The sequence below is a fragment of the Glycine max genome, chromosome 7 (genome assembly GCF_000004515.6).
Source record: "Glycine max cultivar Williams 82 chromosome 7, Glycine_max_v4.0, whole genome shotgun sequence".
Classification (NCBI taxonomy): domain Eukaryota; kingdom Viridiplantae; phylum Streptophyta; class Magnoliopsida; order Fabales; family Fabaceae; genus Glycine; species Glycine max.
The window spans coordinates 14,449,089-14,475,128 of record NC_038243.2 but is presented as its reverse complement, the minus strand read 5'-3'; the positions used below and the strand labels follow the sequence as shown (position 1 = coordinate 14,475,128).

The 26,040-nt window shown below is 31.6% G+C and overlaps 2 protein-coding genes and 1 pseudogene across 4 annotated transcripts; 1 reads left to right on the top strand and 2 right to left on the bottom strand.

The window, feature by feature from the left end:
* Positions 1–1,076: 1,076 nt before the first annotated feature.
* On the bottom strand, positions 1,077–5,695 carry LOC100306537 (uncharacterized). Its single transcript, NM_001249509.1, has 5 exons — positions 5,450–5,695; positions 5,297–5,346; positions 4,390–4,495; positions 4,223–4,281; positions 1,077–1,358 (listed from the first exon to the last, which is right to left on the bottom strand). Exons 1-5 carry the CDS (start codon positions 5,543–5,545, stop codon positions 1,307–1,309), a joined length of 363 nt encoding a protein of 120 aa, NP_001236438.1. The 5' UTR covers positions 5,546–5,695; the 3' UTR covers positions 1,077–1,306.
* Positions 5,696–6,466: 771 nt separating this feature from the next.
* On the bottom strand, positions 6,467–11,252 carry LOC100527595 (uncharacterized). 3 transcript variants are annotated; one of them, NM_001361493.1, is made up of 5 exons: positions 11,131–11,236; positions 10,106–10,442; positions 9,582–9,708; positions 9,394–9,466; positions 6,467–7,001 (listed from the first exon to the last, which is right to left on the bottom strand). In NM_001361493.1, the coding sequence occupies exons 3-5, from the start codon at positions 9,638–9,640 to the stop codon at positions 6,729–6,731; spliced, it is 405 nt and encodes a 134-aa protein (NP_001348422.1). In that variant the 5' UTR covers positions 9,641–9,708; positions 10,106–10,442; positions 11,131–11,236; the 3' UTR covers positions 6,467–6,728. The 3 variants fall into 3 exon arrangements, with proteins under 3 accessions (NP_001348422.1, NP_001238438.2, XP_014632815.1); XM_014777329.3 differs by having other exon boundaries at positions 6,517–7,001; positions 10,106–10,481; positions 11,131–11,252; NM_001251509.3 differs by lacking the exon at positions 10,106–10,442.
* Positions 11,253–12,599: 1,347 nt separating this feature from the next.
* LOC100803885 (uncharacterized) lies at positions 12,600–25,037 on the top strand (annotated as a pseudogene).
* Positions 25,038–26,040: the final 1,003 nt, after the last annotated feature.

Below are 26,040 nucleotides of genomic sequence, written 5' to 3'. Positions count from 1 at the left end.
ATGCTCTTAATATTCTCAATTAAATAATTTCAGTTAATAAAAATAGTGAATATTATAATATTTTTATATTCTCAATAGTAAATATTTCCTAAATGATTAAAATATTTAATGAATTATGTTAATGTTTTATTAATCAATGACCCTTAGATACATTACTTTTATTAGTCAACAGTTTTACACAATTTATTAAATTTATTAATCAATGCTCGTTGGATAAATTATTAAATTTTTTATTACATATTTGTCTAAGTAGAACTAGCTGACATTTCTTAAATAAAATATTGGGTTTGAGTTGTAGTTAAAAAAATATGATTTAAAGATGAGATTAAACTAAAGATGATCAATTAAATTTTTTAATAAAAATTAATTATTAATAAAATAAATGAATACTTCGCGCTAATAAAATGATAACATAAAAATAAGGAAACACTCTCAGATAATTTATTAATCAATGCTCTTAGATAATTTATTAACAAGATAATATTTTTCACAATGAATAATGTTTTATGAAAAACATTTATTTTATACCATTAAAATCATATTTTGTTTTATTTTGACAGAAAAAGCTCATCTCATTTTATTCAAAATAATTGCATGCAGTAACGGTACTACAACGATAAGCCTCACGAGGGCAGTCGCCCCCTTCAAATTCATGACACTTCCTTTTTACATGTTTTAAAACTATCTATTGCTCTTCTGCCCCCATTCCCTTATTATTAGTCAGAGTATATTATATAATATTTTCATGAGAAACTTGTTAGTTGCAGAAATAATTTCAGATTTCTACTATTTTTTTAACAAATATATCATATTTCTATTAAAAAAATCACAACTTCAAGATTAACTTTTAAAATAACAGTTCAGGATTTAAAACTATTATTCTTAGACTAAATATATTTGATGATACTAAACCTCCCAAAGACACTTGTTTTATTTATGTTAAGCGATTTTCATTATACGTTACTTGTTATATAAATTATCACTACAAGAAAAAGTCAAATTATTGACGGAAATTTACTAACAGATAAAATTCTTTTAGAAATGTCAAAATATGAAGCAACTTATATACTACCTTAATAGAGTCTTGAAGGGTTAGAAACTAAAGCACTCACCTTTTGAGAAGCGTTGTTTTCTTCTAGATTGTACTGGATTTCTAAGAGCATATACTTGTATATGGTTCATTATAATTAATTAATTGAAAGAAAAAAATGCTCTCAAGACTCTTGGCATTTTCTTTAATCTACATTTAACAGGGCATATATAAATTCATCATAGCTTCCACCTCCAATTTAGAATTTTCGCTTGATTAGTTGCTAAAAGCACCCTTAACACCCTCAAGGCTCTCTCCCATGGACAACCTGCAAGGTAAACAAAACAATAATGCTGAGAATAAAAGCTTCATCTACACAAGCAATGTTGCTCTCTCAATATTTTAAGGCAGTTGTAATATATTTCTTAACATGTACATATAGAAAAGGAAAATAAGATGAATCAAAAAGTTAAACTGAATCAAACTTTTCTTATAAATTCAAAAGCTTTCTTTTTTATCTTCAAATCCAAACAGTTAATTACTTTATGTAAATTCGATGGCTCTTCTTGTTTGTCATCCAACCACCAATATCAACACTACAACTAGAACCAATGTCAACATCAAATTTCTGTCTTGTATCCATTTTACCCAAAACAGTACTGTGAAAACCCATAAAATTTTCTAGCCTAAAGCCTTGGATGAATGCAATAATGTCTACTGTAAGCGTATTGAAATCCATTATTTCCACCGGAACAAAACATTCCTGTTCTCAGTGACAATCTAACAAAATCTTAAATTTCTGTTATACAGTTGAAGTTATCTTTTTTAAAACAATTATATCACATATATATTGGTACTTTGCTATTACTAATTGGGCATCGACCTAGGATAAGCTTCCCGACAAACACTTAAAGGAGAAGAAGAAAAAAAGGAAGAAAAAAGTTAAAATTAACTTACGAACCTTACAATTATTAGAATCTTTCTCATCTAACTACTCCAAAAGTTGACTGCATAACGTGATTTTATCTTAGTGGAGAAGTTTTATTTATTTTACCTCCCTATTTCTTCTCCTATAGGTGATTGTAGAATGTACAGAAGCTTATACAAATTGAACTATTACTTTGCTTATCCAATAAGATTAGATTTATATACTTGCTAGATGCATAGTCTATTAAAAAGTAATATTACACGAAGTTTTGGATTATTGAATTTAGTCTCGTAGCAGTTTATTATTTATTATAAATTGAAAATCCTTTTTGAACACTTTGTTTAATCGGGTTGTACTAGTTATTGAACTAACCATTACTTGACCTATTAATGTTAGTATACATCTCATATCATCTCACTGATAATATTTCTCTCTGCACCATAATTTCAACATGGAATCAAAGAAGTATATCAGTCAACGCATGATGCCTCATTTTGCTGTGTTTTCTCTCCAGCAGTGTTTGGAATAGCTTTTACATTCAGTGGTTTATGAGGCCAATACTAAAGTAAGAAAAGTGTCGGTTGGAAATCAGAATTAATATTCTGATTCTATTAATAATTACAGTTTATAGGGACATTATCTTTGATTTAGAGGAAACATAATATCCTCTATTTATGTACAATTGATGTAATTATCTTATATAAACACGCATTTACTGTGTAATCTGACCCATGGTTTTGACTCAATTATCCCTCTGTTTCTCCTATTTTAACATGGTATCTAGAGCCTGACAGAGGTATAAAGAAAATCATGCTTCACCGGGGACCCTTTTACTCGTCGCACTTTTTCCGGCACTCTCCGACTGCCACCTACCTCTTCCGGTGTGCCATTCGTCGATCTATATGCTGGTGGTCATGACATCACCAAACTGACAACCCACGCTCCTGCACATGTCCTGTTTCTCTGGGCCAAAGAGGTTCTGCACGCACCATGATCCCTGAGTTGTCTTCAAAATACTGTTTTTAGTGGAGCTCATTTTTGTTGTTTTTTATTTATTAGTGGGAATAAATTTTCTTGTAAACAAGTTGATTGCTTAGTAAGTTTCAGCTTGAGGGGGAGTGTTAAAAATCAGGATTAATATTATGATTCTATAAATAATTACAGTTTATAAGGACATTATCTTTGATTTAGAGGAAACAAAATATCCTTTATTTATGTACAATTGATGTAATTATCTTATATAAACACGCATCCGCTGTGTACTCTGACACATGGTTTTCACTTAATTATCCCTTTGTTTCTCCTATTTTAACAGTGCCTTTATTTGTAACAAACTATGTTAGAAATCTTCAGTTTAAGGCAAGTCTTAGAATATTTAGATTCTTATGGTCTTAGGAGTCTTTTTGTGCTTGTAGTTTTATAGCTCAAGGTCAGTAGTATGTTCTTGGTCCTGGGATACTCCAAGATGGCATAATACCAGGCAGATACTTTCCTTCCTTTTGAACTTTTCATGTGCCATATAGAAGTGACACAGTTAGTGACTTAGTAATTAGTATAACATCAAAACTCAGGGTATTAAACCCTTGGATGACACTCAGGATATCAACAATTAAACCCTTGGATGCAAGATGCACAAGTAGCAACCAGCAATGAGAAACCTTCTGCTATCTGGTCTTTCCTAGCAACTATAATTCCCTCTGGCTGTACACACTAGTGACACTACACAAACAACTCGGGGTCCTTTAATTTATCGTAATTCTCCAGAACCAGACAAAAGTAATGATAGGTAACTTTCTTAAGAAACAATGAACTTGTGAGATCCATTTTTTTCTCTCTCTATTTTCAACAATCAATGTATCAACAAATGAATCCCAACCAAACACTGAAACTAAAGTTAACTAATAAAACTGATTCATGTTGCAACATATTTGCTTCTAGGCCTGATGTAGATTTACTTGACTTAATTCCTGACACCAGATGTCAAAATAATGCTAAAAAGTTACTCATATTGGTCATCTACTAAACTGCTATCTTGTGTATTTAACTTTTTCTACTTTATTTTTTAATTTCCATCATACATAGAAAATTATGAGTGTCTTGTTTACAGCATCAGGTATTCAATCATTACTTCATTACTCATTAGTCACAGTAACGGAAAAAGAACCACAAATCAATGTAAAATTGAAATCCATGCATTGCAAAACATCAACTCTGCTAATGTCATATAAAAATTCTGAGCATCAAGTTGCAGAAACTATACATACTTGTGCATGCAGTATTTGTACTCTTGGCTTCGAATAAAGTCCTTTTCTCCCTCTTCGAGCTACAAGAAAAAAATAAAACTCAATTGAGCATCAACAAAATGCAAGAAAAATAAAACACTATTAATCTGAAACCCATTGAAAAATGCATCACACAAAGATTGCCTCACCGGGTCACTCTCGTAGATGAGCTCGTAACAAGCGGGTGAAAGGCATCTTAGAGCACAATTCTCCCTTGCTATCACCGTTGATTTGCATGACCAACCCCACAACCCACTATCCACCAAAAAGAAAAATCATAAATGTGCATCAACAATTTCCAAACATCATACATACTCTACAATCCAATTAAATTTCCAAGGAAAAAAAAAGAACACTGAACACCAACCAACATCAACACAGCATAGCATGGAGCTAGAAGCAAATATAGTTCACTTATAATGGTAAAAAGAAGAGTCAACAACAACAAATTTGTATCAACAACAGTTGCTGAATACCACTAACATTCTACAACCCAATTGAATTTTCAAGAAAAGAAATAAGAACCAGACCCAGAAACTGTGAAACCAAGAATGCCTAGCTAAACATATCAGCATAGCTACTGGAGGCAAATATCTTTCAATTATAACAGTAAATTGGTTAATAAGAAAATGTCTTAAATATACAAATCAGCACCTAAAAGATGTTACTTGCCATGGTCCTCCAAAGTTTCTGTCTAAACAAATTAGTCCTCAAAAGTGTCAACTTGCTATCAAATTCACTCTACCCAAATTGTCAACTTCCTATCAAATCCACTCTAGCCAAATCCTCAATTTTCTATACAAATTCACTCCACCCAAATTGTCAACCTGCTATCAAATTCACTCTACACAAATGCTCAACTTCCTATCAAATTCACTCTACCCAAATTCTCAACTTGCTATCAAATTCACTCTCCCCAAATTCTCAACTTGCCAAAGTTCATCCCTTTGGAAACTAATTTGTATAGACAAAATTTTTGGGACCAATACAACAAGAGTAACATCATTAAGCATCAAATCCACTCATATTCCACAACCCAATTCACATTTTAAGAACCTGTCAATATCAGCATAGCACTGAAGCTTGTTCTTCCTGACTTGAGCATCCTGCGTGATACCCAGAAGTGAAAATCAGTAGAAACACGAAAAGGGTAACCGAAAACACAACACAAACCAGAAAAATAAAAGAGGGAGATAGATAGATGCGTACGGAGATTGGGTGAGAAGACTTGGCAAGGAGTGTTGTGCAAAAAAATGAGGATATTAAGAAAAGAGATACGAAGAAATTTCTTGTTGCAATCACCATTGTGAAAGTGATTGCTGTTTGAAAATCAAAGAACAATCAAACAATTCCAATTTGGTGGAAACCAGCAAGGTTAATCAATCACGCAGTGAAAGTGTCAGCGAATGCGCGTTTGCTCAAACCAAGTTTGACATCGACGTACGCTTATTTGGGAAAAACAAAACATATTGTAATTAGTTACTAATATATATTTCAATTATTTTAAACTATATATTTTTTATCTTCAATTTTATATTAGATTTTTCTAACTATAAACTCATAAATGTGTTTAAATTTTAAAATAATTTTGTATCAAAATTTAAATTATTTAATATAAATTTAAAATATAATTTATATATTTAAAAATATTTATTTGTTATAAGTTCTAATATAATATAATTTATAAATTTAAAATATGTATTTACTATAAATTATAATTATTTAAAATATATAATTATCATGTGTAACACATAAAAATTTATTTTTAAATAATTGTGGGGTCGTTACTAGGTTTTGAATTTTTTTTTAAATGAAAATTTAGGGGGGAAATTAAAACTATATTTTAAAAACTAAAAATTGATTGTTATTTCTAAACTTTTTGAAACTTACACCTAAAACCATTCCAAATGGAAATATTAGTTATTGTTTTTAAATAAGGTGGGCTAAATGTATTTTGCTTAATTATTTGAAATTAATTAATTTGTTGTCCCAATTTTTTAATTTAATTAATATTTTAAAATAAAAAAATAAAATTGAAACTAATATGCATAATTAATTTAAGTAACGTTTCAAGAACATATATTAAAATAGAATAAGATATTTAAGGTTATTAATGGATTTATTGTTGACTTTTTAAAAATTTTAACGTAATATTTATTGAAAAATGTTTAAGAATATCTCTTTTAACAAATAATAGAGTAAGGAATCAATTTATTCTGAATAAAGTGTAACTTTTATGCGCACTGAAAATAGATAATTGTTCATATCTATCCTTCTGAGGAACAGGAACTGTAATACAATTTTATTGAAGACAGTTAATTTACATGCATAGCATAACCTGACAGAAAAATCAAGAGTTGATCTTTTGTCCAAAATGTAAAACACAACAATTGTTTTTTATCAACTAATATGGAAACAGTTTAATCCTTTTTGTACAATCAAGAGAATTCTATATATCATTCCGTGTGAAACACATGATCAGCAATGGCTACAGTGAAGAACTCTGAGCCTTTTTTTGGAACCACACAGCTGCAATTGTCACAAGGGAAGCATAAACTGAATTGGGTATCTTTTGCACCAGTTTCCCAACACCCGGAACACCTTCAGTAGCCTTCTTTGTTGCCACTGCAACTGTTGGTGCTACAACGAAAGTGACAATAAGTTTTTGGCTAACAAAAGTGAATGTATCAGCTGTCATTATCATGATGAAATCATAAAATTCATCACGGTCGATATCCCCATCGAGGTTGATATCACAGCTCTGCACATTGTTGTATGAATCACACTTAGTTTCAATAGACCAATAATTATAATATACCGGGAAAAAAAAATTCGATGTAGCTGAAGTAAATGACAATTTGTGTTGGTCTGAACAAAGTTGTACTTGGACTTATAGCTTATTTTCAGAGTTGAATTTTAACATAGGTAAGCATGAAGAGAAAGATGATTTTGAGAAAATGAAAATGAGAGGAACATTTTCATTTTCTCAAAATCATCATTCCAAAAATTATAAGCACTTTGAAAATGTTAGAAAATATCAACTTTCAAGATGTTTTCCTTGCAGTATTTTAGTTAATGCTTTCTGATCTATTACTATGCTATCCCATCCATAATTGACTTTTTAATCTAGTATTAAACTTTATGAACTTCTTTGGGATTGAAAACTCGCCTCTTCATCAACCGCAATAGCTTACAGTTAGTACACAACTCAAACCATGCCACAAACCTCGGGCTTTGAACAAAAGTAGTCAATTACGTTCTCCCCACAGATTGTAGCCTGTCACACACGCCAACAAGTCTCTTGATAGCTATGTTTGGATTGGTGGAAGAAGATGGAATGGAATATAATGGTATAATGTTTCATTGTTAAGATTGGTAAAATGATGAAATATAAAGGAAATTAGTAATACCTATTCCATCCTTTATCATTTTTTATTCTCCCCAATTTGAGAGGAATGAGTCTTTTTTTCCATTCTATCTTAACATATTTAAATAGTGGAACTAAGATTTTATTCCACTATGTTCCATACTTTCTTTCTACTCCATTCCATTCCAACCTATCTCTTTCCATCAATCCAACGAACCCATGATATAAAATAGTCTATGTTACCAACCCTTGATCATTGCCTCACAAACAATGCAAATCCAGAAGCATGAAGTTTCCCCACAAACACAAACCATTACAGTTATGCTAGTGAAAATTCAAACTTTCTTTTTCTTCATTTCCCCTTGTTTAGCTAGCCCAACATTGTCCTATAGAATAGCATTGTTTATGTCTAACCATGAAGGCTTTTGAAAGATGCTTGAAGAAATTTCATTTGGAGAAATTTCAGCAGCTTTACTCTTTTTCAATAAACTGCACAATTTCCTCCTTCCATGACATAGCTTTATGTACAAATTACCCTCTTCACTTAGATCAACTCAACAAGATAAAATACAATCAATACAAGCACTAGTGAAAACAAGGAGGTAATTTTTCATCTTCACTCTTCAACCATCAAGTTTCTTCAAACAAAACTTCATTCACATGTTGGCCTTTTGGCCCTTCCAGATTAAAAAAAGAAGAAGAAGAAATAAACGTCATTCACATGTTTTCCCAATAAATTGATAAATTAATATATGGTATTATATGTAAATAATAGAATACAATAAATGTTTAATTAATTTCCCACTTCCTCTTGGCACATTCCTCATTTTTCTTTACCCATTTTTTCATCAATTTCTTTTGCCTCCACCTATCCTCTCTCCAATTCATATTTCAATGCACCCACTCATTTATGTTCTCACATCTATTTAAACTTCTAAAAAACCCTAATCAACTAATTATTAATTAATTTGAAAATAGAAAAGGCCAGGAAAATAAAGATATTCCACTTTCAAAAGTATAACATCACATTACTGGAATTCGATGTCTCAAGACTCTTTTGGGAAGCATAGGAGTAATCAACTTTTAGTTTTCCTCAACATGAATTGTTTGGATTGTTTATTCAATTTTCAGCTAACAGATATAAAACCTTAATCTCAAATATTTTTACTGAGACCATGTGAAGATAATAAGTTGATGCTCTACAAATGACGTGCTAGTCATGCCATATTGATATCATCCTCATCTCCAAATTCTAGATCCCCTAATTTTTCCTACAGTGGTCCTAAACATTATTTAACTTTAACAGCCACGAAAACCAGAATGTTGAAGTCCTTCTCAAATTGAATAATAAGATTCATTACTTGACTGCCATTTTAAGATCTGCTGTAATCCAAAAATGATTTATATATCTTGAACTGAAACATGATTTAATACAACAACAATTTTCATTTTCCATTTTGAATTCCTCTCATTATCACTTCCACCAAGTATGCACTTAACCCTAAATACATCTGACATGGTTATCTCTCAAATGAACCAAAACTCTACCATAAATAATTTAATACATGAATCAGAATTGCTACTCGAATTCAAACTCTCTTTTGTTATCATAATGGAATAACTGAATTACTAACCTATTATCAAAAAGATAAAGAAATGTACATAGTGCATTACATGGTTATAACAAAAAGCACCATAGCATAAATTCATTTCCACTGTGTAAAATTTTCTTATATATAAGTAAATAGAGTATCTAGTTTGATCTCATTATATCACAATAAAGTACCTGTTTGACTTCTCTGACTTTGTCTTTTGATGGAGGGTCAAAATGGGGACCAGGTATATACTTGTTAATATCACTATAACGTAGAAACAGTTCACTTTTAGAAGAAATAATCAAATTTGTTCAGTATTTCAAAAACATTACCAAGGCCACCAAAATGTTGAAATACAATAATGAAGTAGGCTTCTTACTTGTACACAAGTAAAACAGCAATATACAGATCTTCAAAATTCAACTTATCAGTTTCCATTTGATTCTTTACTTTGTCAAAAACTCGATCTGTTATCTTCCTTATTTGCCTTTGCCTCCACTCCTTACCTGTGTAAAGTGCAAAGCTATTAAACACAAGCAAGGGCATTGAGCACTACAACTTGACCACTCAACTGTTGGAATCAACATCAACTTTATGCTAAGTTTAATATGCTGTATCTTAAATATGCAAGAATGCCATGATGTTCAGTGCATGAAGGCATACAAACTACATTACCATTAAATCTAATTTACCCCAAGTGCCGGAAGAATGAAATAGGAATGCTTTCAACAATCAAGGAAGTGAGTTTATTGAACTACCAATTATGCTGAACAAAATCATTAATATTTAGGGGTTAGTCTTAACAGATAAAATTTTGAAAGGTTCTTTAAGTAGTATTAAATTAATTTCTCCTGCCTGAGTCTAGGCTATTTGATTTAACATTTGATTGATAAGTTAGCATACCTTATTCTAGTAGAACTCAAACTATCTTTGATTTGGTTGTCATCAACCTCTTTGAAACAATCGATTAGTGAATTCTTGGATGGAGCTACTAAAATTACTGCAACTGTTCGTGCTCTAATACTTTCTCTTCCTTATCCTTTTTGCCATGATTCCCATCTGTCATTTTTTTCTCCTTGTTCTCTTTTTAATTGGTTTTCCTTCTATTCTACATCTCAAGTTGACTCACATAACCAAATCCAAACATTAATTGGTCTTCCCCCACTGTGATCTCTCTTGAGCCTTGTCCTCCCATTTCGCATATCAAAACAATTAAACTCTAAACTTCACACATTCTGGCCTTCAAATCACAAATGATGTCACAGGCCACAACGTTAGACTACAAAAGCACAGCATCAAACACATCCAAAAGAGGATTCAATAAATAAACAAACAAACCGTGTAAAGGGATTTACAGTTTTACACAGCTTCCTAATTTACAAGCAAACTCAAAGCTTAATTTCCAGCAGAAATCAAACAAACAAGTTGAACAGCTCTCTTATTACTACTTTCCCAGAATTATCACTTTCAAATTTAATACATAGTTCAACACCCCACTTAAAACAAAATTTTTTTTTTCTTTCCAAAAAATATATTTTGATATTTGTTACAGCATAGAACCCATCTTCCCCAGATTTCATAATTTCCATGCACAACATGGTAATAAATTCAATCACTGTGCAGCCTATACTCATTCAGGAGATAAGAGTGGGTTTATATCTGAATAAAAAACAAATATATTTTTAAAGTTTCATGTCTTTGATTTATTATTATTATTATTATTATTTGGTCCTTTATACAAATGACCCTTATTGTCGGCACAAACGGGCAATTCCAAAACAGAGAAAAAAATATAGAGAACAAATGAAACAAGTGGAGGAATGAAAAGGGTGCAGGAACTGAAAATCAGAAAATGGAAAAGAAAAGAGAAGAAGGTAACTAAATAACAAGAAATGAATGAAGAATTGAGAAGGGAAATAAGGAAATACCCTCTAACTTGTCAAAGACTTGTCCCATCGTATGGACATCAACCAACTGAAACAAGGTAACTCTCTCTCTGTCTTTCAAGCTTTGGAGTGAGCCTTGTCTCTCTATGGACTATGGTGTGGACGTGTGGTGATAGATTTAAAGCATAGGCTTACATTACTCTTTTGAAAGAATCCACGCCGGATATGCCATGTCATTTTCTCTTTTTCTTTCCCTTCATTTTTCAAGTAAATTTTAGACAAAAATATCTTCCATCTCTCGTCTTTAGTATTTTTATTTTAGATTTATTTTATCATATTCTATAAAGTATGTATAAGTGGTGAAAATTAATTTTCGTAAAAAAAAAATCCATTTTGGTCCATTAAATATAATGTGGTGATAAATTGATCTTTAGAAAATAAAAAAATCAAATTTAATTTTACAATATGTAAAAAGAATAATAAATTGATCTTATCGTTAAATTTGTGAAACTATTTTGTCTGAGATATAATATCCAATGACTTATTTAACAATAATTTATATTTTTTGAAAACATATTTGATATTAAGTTATAAAATTTAGAGATAAATTTGTTATTAAATTATTCATAGAATTAATTTATCACATTTTTTATATTTTTAAGAACTAAATTAATTTTTTTTATCTTTTAATAACTAATTTATCATCATCTCATACATTTAAAGAACAAAATCGATATTAAAAAAAACTTATTGATTATCTTGTATCTTTAGAAAGGTCTTATCTTTTTACCCCAATTTTCTACTCATAATAAGGCTCAAATTGAAACTTGACAAAGTCTATATACTATCTATAAAAGAGAACCCTCTGGAAATTCCTAAAATACCCCTGACTAAGATTGTGACAGCTGTCCATTTCCTTGGTTTTTTGGTCTTTTAGCCCTTTAATTTTCCACTCTTCTAATGCTTACAGGTGTTTCATTTTGCTGATTGTGGCATTTACACGTGTTTTATTTTGCATGTTGTGCATGTGCTGGCCTTTGCTTCTTTACGTGGTTTCTTGCATTTCATTCTTCATTCTTCAGTTTGCGTGTTTTTGCTTTTCATTTTTTCAGATAGAGACCAGCTTAATTTGGGTTCTATTTGATACTGTTTTGATGTATGTTTTCTTACATTCGATGTTAGCTTATGGTTTTTTGGCTTTTCTTTTCTTACATGCATATTACCTTTCGGGTTTTTGGCTTTTGTTTCTATGCTATTTTCATGTTTGTTTTGTTACATGCATGTTATTTTTCATTTTGTTGTGTTGGAAAATGTTTGGTTTGCATGTTTGGTTATCGTGTTTGTCTGTTCGTGGTACTTCTGCTATTTTGTTCTGGTGCTGTTTTCATGTGTGTTGTCTTACATGCATGTTAGCTTCTCATTTTTGTGTGTTAAACGAGGTTTTGGATTTTTTCTTAGCTTATCGTGTTTCTGCTTTGATGGTGGTTTTGTTGTTTTATTTTTACAGTATTATGACACGTTCTCCAGACAAGATAAAGAGCATCGATGGCTCAAAAGAAACTCTTAAACTTAGTGTGAGGATCAGTGATCTATGGTTTATTGGCACGCCTAACAAATCTGAGCAAGCTGAAATGGTGTTTGTGGACTCCGATGTACGCTTCAATTTTGTGTTTTTTTTGTAGGTTTATTACTTATTACTTATTGTTTAGTTCATTGTGTTGTAACCTTAATGCAATCGAGGGTGATGAGATCCACACTGTTTTGTAAACAAGACCAATTGAAGTAAAAAAAAATGGACTTGAAAGAAAATTGTACTTATGTCATGCACAATTTTAAAGTGCTAAAAAACAATGGTTAGTACAGAGTATGTGATCATCAATTTACATTGGTGTTTATTGGGGTTACTGTTGTGAGGGAGTGTGTTCTAGGGGACATCCCTTTTAGAAAATACAGGTTTGCTGGATGTTGTGGCTGGCCAATTTGAACCTGGACTATTGGTTGGTATGTTAACTTATATTTTTGCAATTGAGTTTATTTTGAAAGTTCTGTTCTTTTTGGAATTAAATAACATTCCCTGATTTTCCTACTTGCTTTAGATGTTATTGGTGTTGTGGAGGAGGTTGTCTTTCGCCAAGTTTCAGGAAAAGGTAGAAGGATAGTCTTCAAACTAAAGGACTTTACGTAAAGTTCGATTCTTGGTGACAATTTGTGTGATATGCTTTGTCAAGTTGTGGCTATGATTATATTATTATTAATAATTGATTGTCTCATAACTATTTGTTTCTGATAGCCAGCAATTGCTATCTTGCACTTTGTGGGATGATTATTGCTTGCAGTTTTTTTAAGTTCTTAGATGATTATGAAGGTGATGGCCCAATTACAGTTCTATTGAGCCATTGTAGGATCAAGGAAGCGCAGGGTATATCCTCATCTTGAATTTATTGATTTCTCTGTTTATGCTATTGCATGTTATGGTTCTATTTTTTAAATGATTTAGGATCTTATCCCGCATCCATCAGCAATTCTTTCAAGGCTTCAAAGTTAATTATTAACCAGCCCGTGATAGAGATTCAAGAATTCAATGAACGGTATTTTTTGTATGTGTTATGTAATATATGTTGATCATTTTTTGTCTTATTTTTGTTGTTCATTCTATATTTGTTGGCTTGCAGAGTTGGGCATTGAGGCCCGGTCAAGTTTTAAATCCCATGGTGAAGGGAGTACACAGCTTTCAGGTTCTATCCAATTATCATCAAAAGAATCATTCTTTGGCAAGGCTGAGGCAAAGACTATTGCTGACATTAACACCATCTCTGAAGTGAGGATCTTATATAGATTTTAATTCTTTGTTGTGCATTATCTGATGTTTTTTTATTTGATGTGTATGTTATTTCACATAGGAAATTGTTTGTGTCACTGTTGGCACAATTACTAGGATTGTTCTGGACAATCATTCATGGTGTTATACAGCTTGCATTCAGTGCCATAAAAAAAGTGATGTAGAGATGGCGCCCTTTACATGTGCATGCGACAAATACAATAAGGAAGTTGTGCTTAGGTCATTGTGATCTTTTAAAATGTTGTGTATTTTTCATACCTTCATCATTTTTTTACTATTGGTGCATGTGGTAGCAGGTATAGGCTTGAGGTGATGATCAACCAGGGAAATGAAAGCACAAAATTCCTGCTTTGGGACCATGAATGCAGTGAATTAATTGGTCAATCAGCTGATGCAGTTAATAAGCTTAAAATTGAAGTATGTTTTTGGATTCAACCGTAACTGTTTATGTTTGATATGTTATTTTTTGTTTGTGTAATACAATTATTCTCTTTGAACAAGGATGGTGATGTTGATTTGAATGCTTCACCCCTAGCACTTGATAAGTTGCTGGGTTATGAACTTGCTTTCAAGATAAAGGTGCAACCCAAGTTCAGGAATTCTGCTGTTTTGAAGTGTTCAGCTGACTCGAGCTTAATAAATGCTGTGATGGATATGCTAGTTGATGCTGAGGTAATGTTCAATGCAAGTTATTTTACATTAACTATTGTGAAAAGTATGTATTATATTCATATTTATTTGTTTTCCATGGGTTGTATTATCTTCAATGTATATCTTATTCAGACATCTTCAAAAATGAATATCTCGGTTTCTGATTCCAATCATTCTGCTCAACATGAATCTGTGAGTTTTGATGACTGCTCTCATTTTTTAATATGATCTTTCTTGCAATTCTTGCATTTTGACACTTCATGGCTTTCAACTTAGCATTCAACTTATTCATTGCTATTTGTTTTATCCAGCAATCCCTGTCTGTGACAGCAGACCATGATCCATTGCTTGGACTCCCCTTGACGCCTACAAAGCGGCAGACATTTCAAGATTGTGATGATGAAGCAGGGACCTCTCAAATTTCACCTGCACAGCTTTCATCCAAAAAATTAAAAAAAACATGGCGCAATTTAGTGCATTTGGTTGTTTTCAAGTTGTGTTGAACAATTTTTTTTTGCCTTGCTATTTGTATATTGTACATTGGCTCCTACCTTTAATTCTGTTGTGGTGGTGTTGCTTTAGAACTCTGATCAGAACTTTTGTTTAAATTTTAATCTTATTTTGTATGCAAGTGTCCTGGGATTTTAGTTCTGTGGTTTATCCGATGTCACCTTAACTATTGCACTATATTTCAAAATCCTTATTTGTTCAATTATTAAAATAAATATCGACAGACCATGCTTATATTAATGGTTATAAAGCCATCTTTGAAGAAATTGACCTATGAAAATGTTATGAATTTAAATATATCGTGAGAGATAGAACAAGTAAGATTTGAAAATACAAATAAGAGATTGCCAGACAGAAAGTTCAGAAAACATGTTCTTCACAATCATGATAACTTAAAATTCAATTAAAGTTTTAACGGGCCATTAAAGCATCTGATTTTAAGGTGTGCATCCTTAATTGTCTGAGCACAAAGTATTCACGGGAAACAAATTAAAATATTAGAAATAATGACCACGAAATATTGATCACTAGCACAACTAAATCAGCATTCATATCTGATTAATTCATCTGATTTTAAGGTGTGCATCCTCAATTGTCTGAGCACAAAGTATTCACGGGAAACAAATTAAAATATTAAAAATAATGACCACGAAATATTGATCACTAGCACAACTAAATCAGCATTCATATCTGATTAATTTTCTAACAGCAGAATATACACACCAAGACAAAAGTATCAGCTTTGGAGTCTTGAGAAACATGATCTTGGATCATCAATGATATGTAATTATGTGTTTCTTTATTATCAATCATCGTTTAGCATGATTTGTTATTTTAGATGTCATTTTTTGCTTGATTTTACTTTGGCAAATGCAGAATCGGATATTTGATAAATTTACTCCATCTTTCATCATATGTCTCCATATGATGTACAATTAATAAGACAAGTAAAAAAACAATTTCTCTTTAGGTTGACATCCTAATTCTGCATAACATTTTCGATATCACATTTCTTATCGATGGCGCCAAAGCATAGGTATAATAATGGTTATAAATGCATGTCTAATCATTTTAGTGCATTTAATTAGCTGTCAGCATTCATAATTTTAGTGTTTTTCCTTATGCTTACTTTTTATTACTTACTTTTCAAGTTTTAATGTGGCCGTCAAAACCATCGTTATAATCATGCCTATACATGCATGTCTAATCATTTTTATCAAAGTATGATCCATTTAACCAGCTATCAACATTGATAATTTTAGTCAACAAGTCAAGTTATGTCTTGGTCCGAGTGGAATAACATTTCTTTTCTGCATGTCCATGGACTTTTGCAATTTTAATTTAGCATGTATTGTAACATTGAAACAAGAAGTCAGTAAAAATTTTATAACTCAGTCAAGATTAACAACAACCATCAAGAACATGGATAACCATGAGCATGCAAATCATCGTGATACAACACAAGCCAGGATAAAGAATAAAGGTATCAGGCAGCACAAAGTTAATGATCAGGCTCAGAATATTGATTGTGACCAATTCAAAATATCATCTTCCAAATTACAGTTAATAATTTTAATTAGTTTGTTGATTTAGTAATACAATATCCATAATTTTTTTCACACAAAGACAAGCAAACTGTAAGGTGCATTCAATATTATGTGAATCCATTCCACATTAAATAAATTCCACTAAACTTAGATTTAATTCACTTTTTTAGTTAATATTCGTGATTCATCAGAGGATGAGAGTTCTGAATCAACACAAGGTACCAATTAAAATCGACTTTATCAAATTAATTTTCAACATTATAATGCTTTAATCTAATCTAAATGCAATTTTCATAGGCTGTGTTTCAGTTTCTTCACCTGAAAACCAAAATTATATGTCCTCAGCTAATGACCCCGTAATTAATAGAGAAGGTAACGATTAATATTCATAAGCACTATGTTATTAGCTTACTGTCGAATATCTTTCACTGTACAAAACTGCTTTTGTTTATCGTGTTTCAATTTACATGATTTCCTAAAACATTTTCAATGACCAACCTCACTTTTCCATATGTCATTAAATTATTTCAAGATATTCTGATCTTGGTGACCAACTCATGCAGTGTAGTCACTGTAATGCAAATGTGTGGTATGATGAAAAAGTCTCAAAAGATATTAGAACTACAAATTCAAGATTCAGTTTATGTTGTGGAAATGGCAAAGTTGAACTTCCATTGTTACAGAATCCACCTAAATATCTCTACCAACTTTTGTATGATCATGGTACATCTGATAGTAAAAATTACCAACAAAACATAAGGACATATAACATGATGTTTGCCTTTACTTCTGCTGGTATTAAGTTTGACAAATCAATTAATCATTCAAGAGGACCTCCTACAATAAGAATTCAAGGTCAACCATGTCATAGAATAGGTAGCATGTTACCAATGCCTGGGAAAGAACCAAAATTTGCACAATTGTATATCTTTGACACAGAAAATGAAGTGCATAATAGGATTAATGCAATAAGGTAGTTAGTCTTTCATTGTTATTATTATAAATGCACAACATTGATAAAAAAATCTTACATTTAAACATAATTCAATTGTTTATTCTGCATTACTAATCTTGCAATCATCGTATATATAATTGTTTGCTTTGCTCAACAGTCCACATAATCAAATTCAAGAACACATTGTTTCACAACTTAGTGAGATGCTGGATGAATACAACGTGCATGCAAAAACTTTCAGGATGGCGAGAGATAGATTGCAAGATGTTCAAGTGGATAATATCAAGTTGAAATTGATTTCTAATCATGAGAAAGATGGTCGTACATATAATGTATTTACTGTTCCTGAAGTTGCAGCACTAATAGTAGGCGATTTTGATGCAAATTCAAAAAGAGATATTATTATTGAAACTCAGCATGGACAACTACAAAGGATCGATGAATTACATTCTAGCTATCTAGCTCTACAATACCCTCTCTTATTTCCTTACGGGGAAGATGGATATAGACCTGATATTCTACATAGCAGTCGATCAGATGGTAAGAAAAGGAAAAGAAATCATCTTACAATGAGGGAGTGGTTTTCTTATAGGCTACAATGCAGATCAAATGAGTCTAAAACTTTGTTGAATTCTAGGAGACTATTCCAACAATTTTTTGTTGACGGGTATACTATGGTTGAGTCAGAAAGGCTTTCTTACATCAGAAACAACAAAAAAAAACTTCGAGTTGACAAGTTTTGTAGCTTACAACAGTCATTGGATGATGGAAGCAGGAAAGGCCTAAATAAAGGTAAAAGAGTCATTTTGCCTTCAACTTTTGTTGGCAGTCCGCGCTATATGGATCAACTTTATTTTGATGGTATGGTCATATGTAGCCATGTGGGCTTCCCAAATCTGTTTATTACTTTAACCTGCAATCCAAACTGGCCTAAAATCCATAGATTGCTGAATCCGTTGAATCTGAAAGCAGCAGATAGGCTAGACATAATATCCAGAGTCTTCAAACTAAAGTATGAACAAATGCTTATGGACCTGACAAAGAATCACATGCTAGGCAAAGTTATTGTATGTAAGTTGATTCTAAGTTTGGTGAATTTATATTATGTGTGACATTGTTATTTTACACTGCCAATATTAATCACACAATCATATCTAATAACTTTAATTGTTGTCTATTAACAGACTTACTAATAAATTGCAGATATGTATATAATAGAATTTCAAAAACGAGGGCTGCCTCATGTCCATTTGTTGCTTTTTTTACATCCTGATAACAAATACCCATCCTTAGATGAAATTGATCAAATTATATCAGCAGAGATACCTTCACAGCAAGATGATCCAGAACTGTATTCATTAGTAAAAAACCATATGGTTCATGGTCCATGTGGAAGTCTGAATCCTGGATCTCCATGCATGAAAGAAGGCAAGTGTAGTCATTTCTATCCTAAAATGTTCCATCTGCATATTGTTTTAGATGCTGATGGTTTTCCAGTCTATCGTAGAAGAAACAATGGTAATGCAATTGAGAAAAATGGTGTTATAATTGATAACAGGTATATTGTACCTTACAATCCAAGATTGCTCAGAAAATACCAAGCGCATATCAATATTGAATGGTGTAACTAAAACACTTCTATCAAATATTTATTTAAGTACATCAACAAGGGATATGATAGAGTGACTGCTGTTTTGATTGATGAAGATAATGGTCAAACTGAGAATGGTGGCACTCATAATGATGAGATCAAAGAATATCTAGATTGCAGGTATTATTAAAACTTGATCTCTAATTTATCTGATCATCATTGTTATAACAACTACTTCTATCTTCCTAACAGATACATATGTCCCTGTGAATCTACTTGGAGAATCTTTGGATTTCCAATACATGGAAGAAAACCTGTTGTTGAAAGATTACACTTCCATCTTCCAGGCCAACATAGTGTTCTCTACGAAGACCATGATGATATTGATGATGTATTGTCTAAGCCAAGCATCTCTGATTCAAAGTTTATTTCATGGATGAACACCAACCAAAATTCTGTTGAAGGGAGAAATCTTACTTATGCAGAATTTGTTTCTAAGTTTGTATACAATCAGAAGAAAAGATGTTGGCACCTTAGGAAGAAAGGCTATACCATTGGCAGATTACTATGGGTTCCACCAATTATAGGGGAATTATTTTATTTGAGAATGATGCTTACTGTTTGTAAAGGACCTACCTCATTTGAGGATTTAAGGATAGTTGATAATGTTCAGTATTCTACATATAAAGAAGCATGTTTTGCTATGGGATTTTTACAAGATGATAAAGAATTTATTGAGGCAATCAAGGAAGCAAAAGACTGGGGTTCAGCACATTATATAAGAAAGCTATTTGTGTTGTTACTTTTAATTGCAACAATGAGCAAACCTGAACAAGTTTGGGACCAAAATTGGCATTGGATGGCTGATGACATTGTCTATAATTATAAAAAATCATCAACAAGTCCAGGTTAGTGCTAATTTCCCATCAGACAAATCAATATTGATGCGACACATAATTTGACTTTTTTCCCTTTTGTGTATTAGCATTACAGCTTGATGATAGAACTTTTCAAAATTTGGTCTTGCTTGAAATTGAAGAACTGCTGCAAGCAAATCAAAGATCGCTTAGAGACTATCCTTCAATGCCATATCCAGAGGATGCAAATTGTCCAGCTTATCTAGACAATAGCCTTATATTAGTTGAACTAAACTACAACAATGAAGAACTTAGATCAGAGTTTGAACATCTATTTTCTCACATGACAGGTACATTAACTACAAAGCAATTTACCCCTCTGAAAATTATTATGTGCATTTCCTTCTTAGCTTTTCTCATCTATAAATTAGTATTTTAACTTCATTTTTCTTTAAATCTAACACCACATATCGATGATTCCAGATGAACAAGCTTCAATTTACAACCAGATTGTTTAAGCTGTTAATAAAGATGAAGGTGGTATGTTTTTTCTCTATGGATATGGAAGTACAGGAAAAACATACATTTGGAAAACACTTGCAAGTTCACTGAGAGCTGACAATAAAATTGTAATAATGGTAGCCTCTAGCGGCATAGCTTCTCTGCTATTGCCTAGAGGTAGAACTGCACATTCAAAATTTAAAATTCCAATTCCAGTTTTTGAAAACTTAACTTGTAATATCCATCAAGGAACTCAATTAGCTGAACTATTAAATCAGACAAGTCTGATCATTTGGGATGAAGCACCCATGGCTCACAAATTCTGTTTTGAGGCACTTGATCACAGTCTTAGAGATATTATCAAACACAACTCAAAGGACAATAAAATCTTTGGAGGTAAAGTCATGGTCTTTGGTGGAGATTTCCGGCAGATCCTGCCAGTCATTCCAAGAGGCAGCGGCTCTGATATTGTTAACGCAACAATTAATTCCTCTTATCTATGGGATCATTGTCAGATCTTGAGACTGACAAAAAACATGCGTTTACAAAACAACATGCAAGCAACAGATCAAGAAGAAACTGCAACTTTTGCACAGTGGATTATAGATATTGGTGATGGTATTATTGGAGATGAAAATGATGGCTATGCTACTATTGAAATTCCACAAGAACTATTAATCACAGAATATAATGATCCTATTCATAGTATAATTAGCTCTACATTTCCATATCTATCTCATCATCACAATGATCCTGAATACTTCCAAACCAGAGCAATATTAGCTTCTACAAATGAAACAGTACAACAAGTTAATGATTATATGCTTACAATGATACCAGGTAATCATATAGTAAATTATGTTATTCTGTTTTTCATTTTTTAATCAACTTTCCTGGATTTTACATTTTTGGTTGATGAATTTGCTTTTTTATGTCTAAAATATTAATAGGTGAACAAATGGAATATCTAAGCTCTGATTCAGTTGACAAATCCGAAACCATTGAAAGTTGTCATTTCCGCTCACTGACAACTGAATTTCTGAATTCATTGACAACATCTGGCTTACCCAATCACTGCTCAAACTCAAGATTGGAACACCAATAATGCTATTAAGGAACTTAGACCAAACTCAAGGGTTGTGTAACGGTACTAGGTTAATTATCACAAGACTAGCAAAACATGTTATTGCAGCTGACATAATTTCTGGGACAAATATCGGAGATCATGTTTATATCCCACGAATGTCTATGTCGCCTTCACAGTCACCATGGCCTTTTAAGCTATTGAGGAGACAATTTCCGATAATGCTTTCTTATGCCATGACAATTAATAAATCCCAGGGACAATCACTATCTTCAGTTGGACTTTACTTGCCAAAACCAGTTTTTTCACATGGCCAACTATATGTTGCATTATCAAGAGTCAAGTCAAAGAAAGGACTTCGAATTTTAATACATGATCTGGACAAAAAAAAAAATTACTTCAACCACGAATGTGGTTTTCAAAGAGGTCTTTACAAATATTAGAAGGTAAATCCAATTTATTTCTGATTGCAAATTTAATTCTAACCACAACTGTATTTGCTTCTTACTCATATGATCTCTGATATACAGTTAAAACATCATTAAATGAGCCAATCTATAATTCATTAATTTTAAAAAACCAGTCTTCCTTTATGGAGTGCATTTTCTTATTTGTTGCATTTTAAATTTTCATCCCTTTTCATGAACTCCAAATTAACCATTTCTTTCATGAATTGCATGAAAGAAAATAAAATGCTTATCTCAATTGAAATACTACCATTCAGCAAATGAATTCTATATGTTACTCTGGCTGTTTTCCTAGGATGATACAATTATTATTATTCTTTTAGTATAACCATTTATCTTTTCTTAGATAATCAATTGGCCTTGCAAAATATTATCTATGCCAAATCATTATCGACTTCAGCATTAGACAGGTCATTCATCTGATGATGCAAATTGTATTTATAACAATAGAAAAAATTAACTTACTCTTTGTTATATTCAGCAATAAAAATACCTCTTCACCTGCCTCCACCACCACAATCTTTCATACTTATCATTCTGCCAATTCACGTCCAATCTTTGAACAGAACATTCAATGCTCCACAGTTCCCAAACTACTTAACTTGCCGTCACTTACACCCCCCCGAAAAGCAATGACCCTTCCATCACCCACTACTTTACATCATCAGACCACAGTTCATTTCTCTACCACCTTCATTTCAATTCTAACCAAATTATTCTCTCAAAGCGACTACCACCATGTCTCCCGCTTCATCGACTGCCTCAAGCAAGGTAAGCCTAAGCCCAAACCTGACTGCATGTTCATTCATTTCCTGATTTTTTCCTTGCATTTGGTTACATTTTTCATCCATATCCCAAACCAAAATTCAACATCTTGGCATCTATGTTTGTAAGTTTTCGAATTCCAATTTAGGACAGACATATTGAACAATTCTACGTTTGAATCCATCATTGTCTCACTCAACTTTCTTTCTTGTGGAAAAGCCCTAATTCAATTTTCCCTGCTTCTGCTTCATTTATTTGTGCCCATTGTCTTAGGTTTCTTGCATACTACATTATCATCTATCTTACCCTTTAGATATTAGTAACGTTTAAATCATATTTTTGTCCCTCACACTTTTTGCATTCATGTTATGCTTTTATCGCAATGCATGTTCAATTTGGACATTTTGTTGATACTAATTCAAAAACTTGTTCCAGTGATTCTGATGTTCTATTGTTAAATAGATAGTAAGAAATTTAAATATTAATTTACTTTTCTTCATTGCTAACGAATCCTGAAAATTATTCAATAATTTTGAATGATGTTACTATATTGTCACTGTCAATGAACCATAGGTAGCATGCCATCTAGAATAACATTTGACTCATGCATGTAAGAAAAAACAGCCTATGCATATCCTGTGCGATTATGCCCCATCCTAAACAAAACAGAAACAATATTAAGTTAAATCTTTTTAAATGCCTATTAAATTTCGTAGCATTCTATTACTATTATTTCCAACTATTGTATTAAGATTCTAAGTAGTTCGGTTATATACACGATCTATTACATTGTTTTTATGATGCTGACTCTGCCCTTTCAAACTCTTTTGCTTTTGGTCCTTAATTAGCGTTATGAAGTTTATTTTCTTATTTGTTCGTTCATATCATCTCTGATATACATCATCTATCATATTCTCTTTATAATCCTGATTCTGCTCTTTCAAACATTCTTGCTTTTGGCATTTAATTCGAATCATGAAATGCATTTTCTTATCTGTTTGATAATATGATCTCTGATTAAGAACTTTTGTTGCTACTGTATTTGCTTTTGCTGCATTTTCTGATCTCTGTTTTATTTTCTTCAGCCATCGTTTGATCTTTGACTTTCGCTACTCTGCATGAATTATGCATGTTCTGTATTCCTTATTTTCATGTTTTGCATCTAATTTCCTGCGTGTTATATTATATGCATCTTCTCTTATCTTATTTTAATTATCCTAAATTAGAACTGTTAAATCCAATTACTACTACATTGCAGCAACACCCCAATTTAGACCTACAGACAATTAAATTAGTCGATATAAATGTTTTTTAAATGCTAAGTCCATTTTTTTCTCATTGCACTGCAGTTGAGATTGCCTGCTATCAGACAACCATTGATATTGCAATTTAAAGCTGCCTTCCATTGTGACAAGGTTAAATCAAAACCTTCATTTCCATATTTTATCCTTTGTGCTTCTGATATTGTTTTTCCTTTTATAAATACTTTTTCTCCATTGCAAGACGCCATAGAAATACTAGGCTTCTATCATCGCCAATGGCTACCAAATTATCTTGAAATTGTTGAATTTAAGTATGATGGGGAAACCTACGAAATTCAAGTCAGACAACACAAAGGCAAACTTTACTTTGCTGATGGCCTAACAAGATTGAGGACAAAACTGCAGATTTATGAATCTGTGACGATAAATTTCTTGGCCTGCGACCACCCCTCAAAATTTGACCTCCACTTCACTCCACCATTAGACCAGCAGAAATGCTAAAGGTGTCGTGCAACAAGAAAACACATCTGAACATATGAAATCACCCAATCAATGCTAGGCGCACCATATCCACTGGTAAAATATTCATATCCATTTATATCTTCTATACAAATATTAATTTCAATGCCTAACTCTTTTTTTTCCCTTCAGCAACTTCAGCCTCTGTCACACAATGCCTAATCCACTGTGGTGATCATATGACAATTCTCAGAAGATTCAGACCTCCACTGCAATGGAATGTAGTTGTGCTCGACAAAGGCATTGGTGATAAGTATGTCACTCTCCCTTGGTATAAATTCCTTCAAGAAGGTGATTTTAGCCATGGAGACGAGCTCTCATTCTACTATAGGCGTGCTGAGAAGATCTGGGAAGTTGTCATCAGGCGTGCAATTGATTGGGATGATAGTGATATAGATTAGGAAAATCTACAATGTTATTTTGCAAAACAATGTTTGTTTATGTTTATTTCCGACGTCTTTATATTTATCTTCAAACAATTTGACATTACAACTATTTAATATGAATGTTATTCCTTTTATCTTTTTACAATGTCTTTTTTTTTTATTCTTCCATCGAAAATCATTTAGACAAAAGACCCGTGCATGCGCACGGGTTACCGACTAGTATTTGAGTAAAGTTAAACTCAAAGTCGGTAATATTTTTTACATTTATTTTAGTATTTTAATTCTTAAAAAAATATTTTGATTTCTTAAAATGATTAAACTAAATGTTAATTTTATCTGACATGAAAATGTCTATCTAAAAGTGTCAACTCTTATCAAATTATATAGGTTAATGTGATAAACTAAAAAAAGTAATTTAACCTAATAGATATTTTAGAAAACAAAGTATAAAATTTTAAATATAAAAAATTAAATTGAAACTATAAAATAATTAAGATGTGGGATAAAAACGTATTTTAGCTTAAGTTTTAATTTCATAAAAAATATTAATTTAATTAAATTTTATTCCTTAAAATTTATAATTTTCTAATTTAATCTACGATTTTTATTTTTTAAAATAAGTTCATTTTTTTGTTTGATAATTCTTCAGTAACTTTTTTCTTTAAGTATAATTTTTGCTTCTAATTTATTCCTTTAAATATTTCAAACAAAATTATAATGAAAAAAGTTTATGAAAATAATCTATAAAAAATTAAAATAAATAATTGAATAAAATTTCATAAACTTCGAAAGACTAAAATCCTAATGAAGGAAAATATTTAATAACAAACACATCTTATATTAAGAGGGTGTGTGTGTGTGTGTTTTTTTTTTTTTTTTGAAAAAACATGATCATATCATTTCATTAAGGAGAATAACTTGTACAAATGTGAGAATACAAATAAAATTATGGGAGTTATCATGAAAAATCAATGTGTTAGCTAACTTGTGAGTAACAAAATTTGCTTGCCTCCTTACT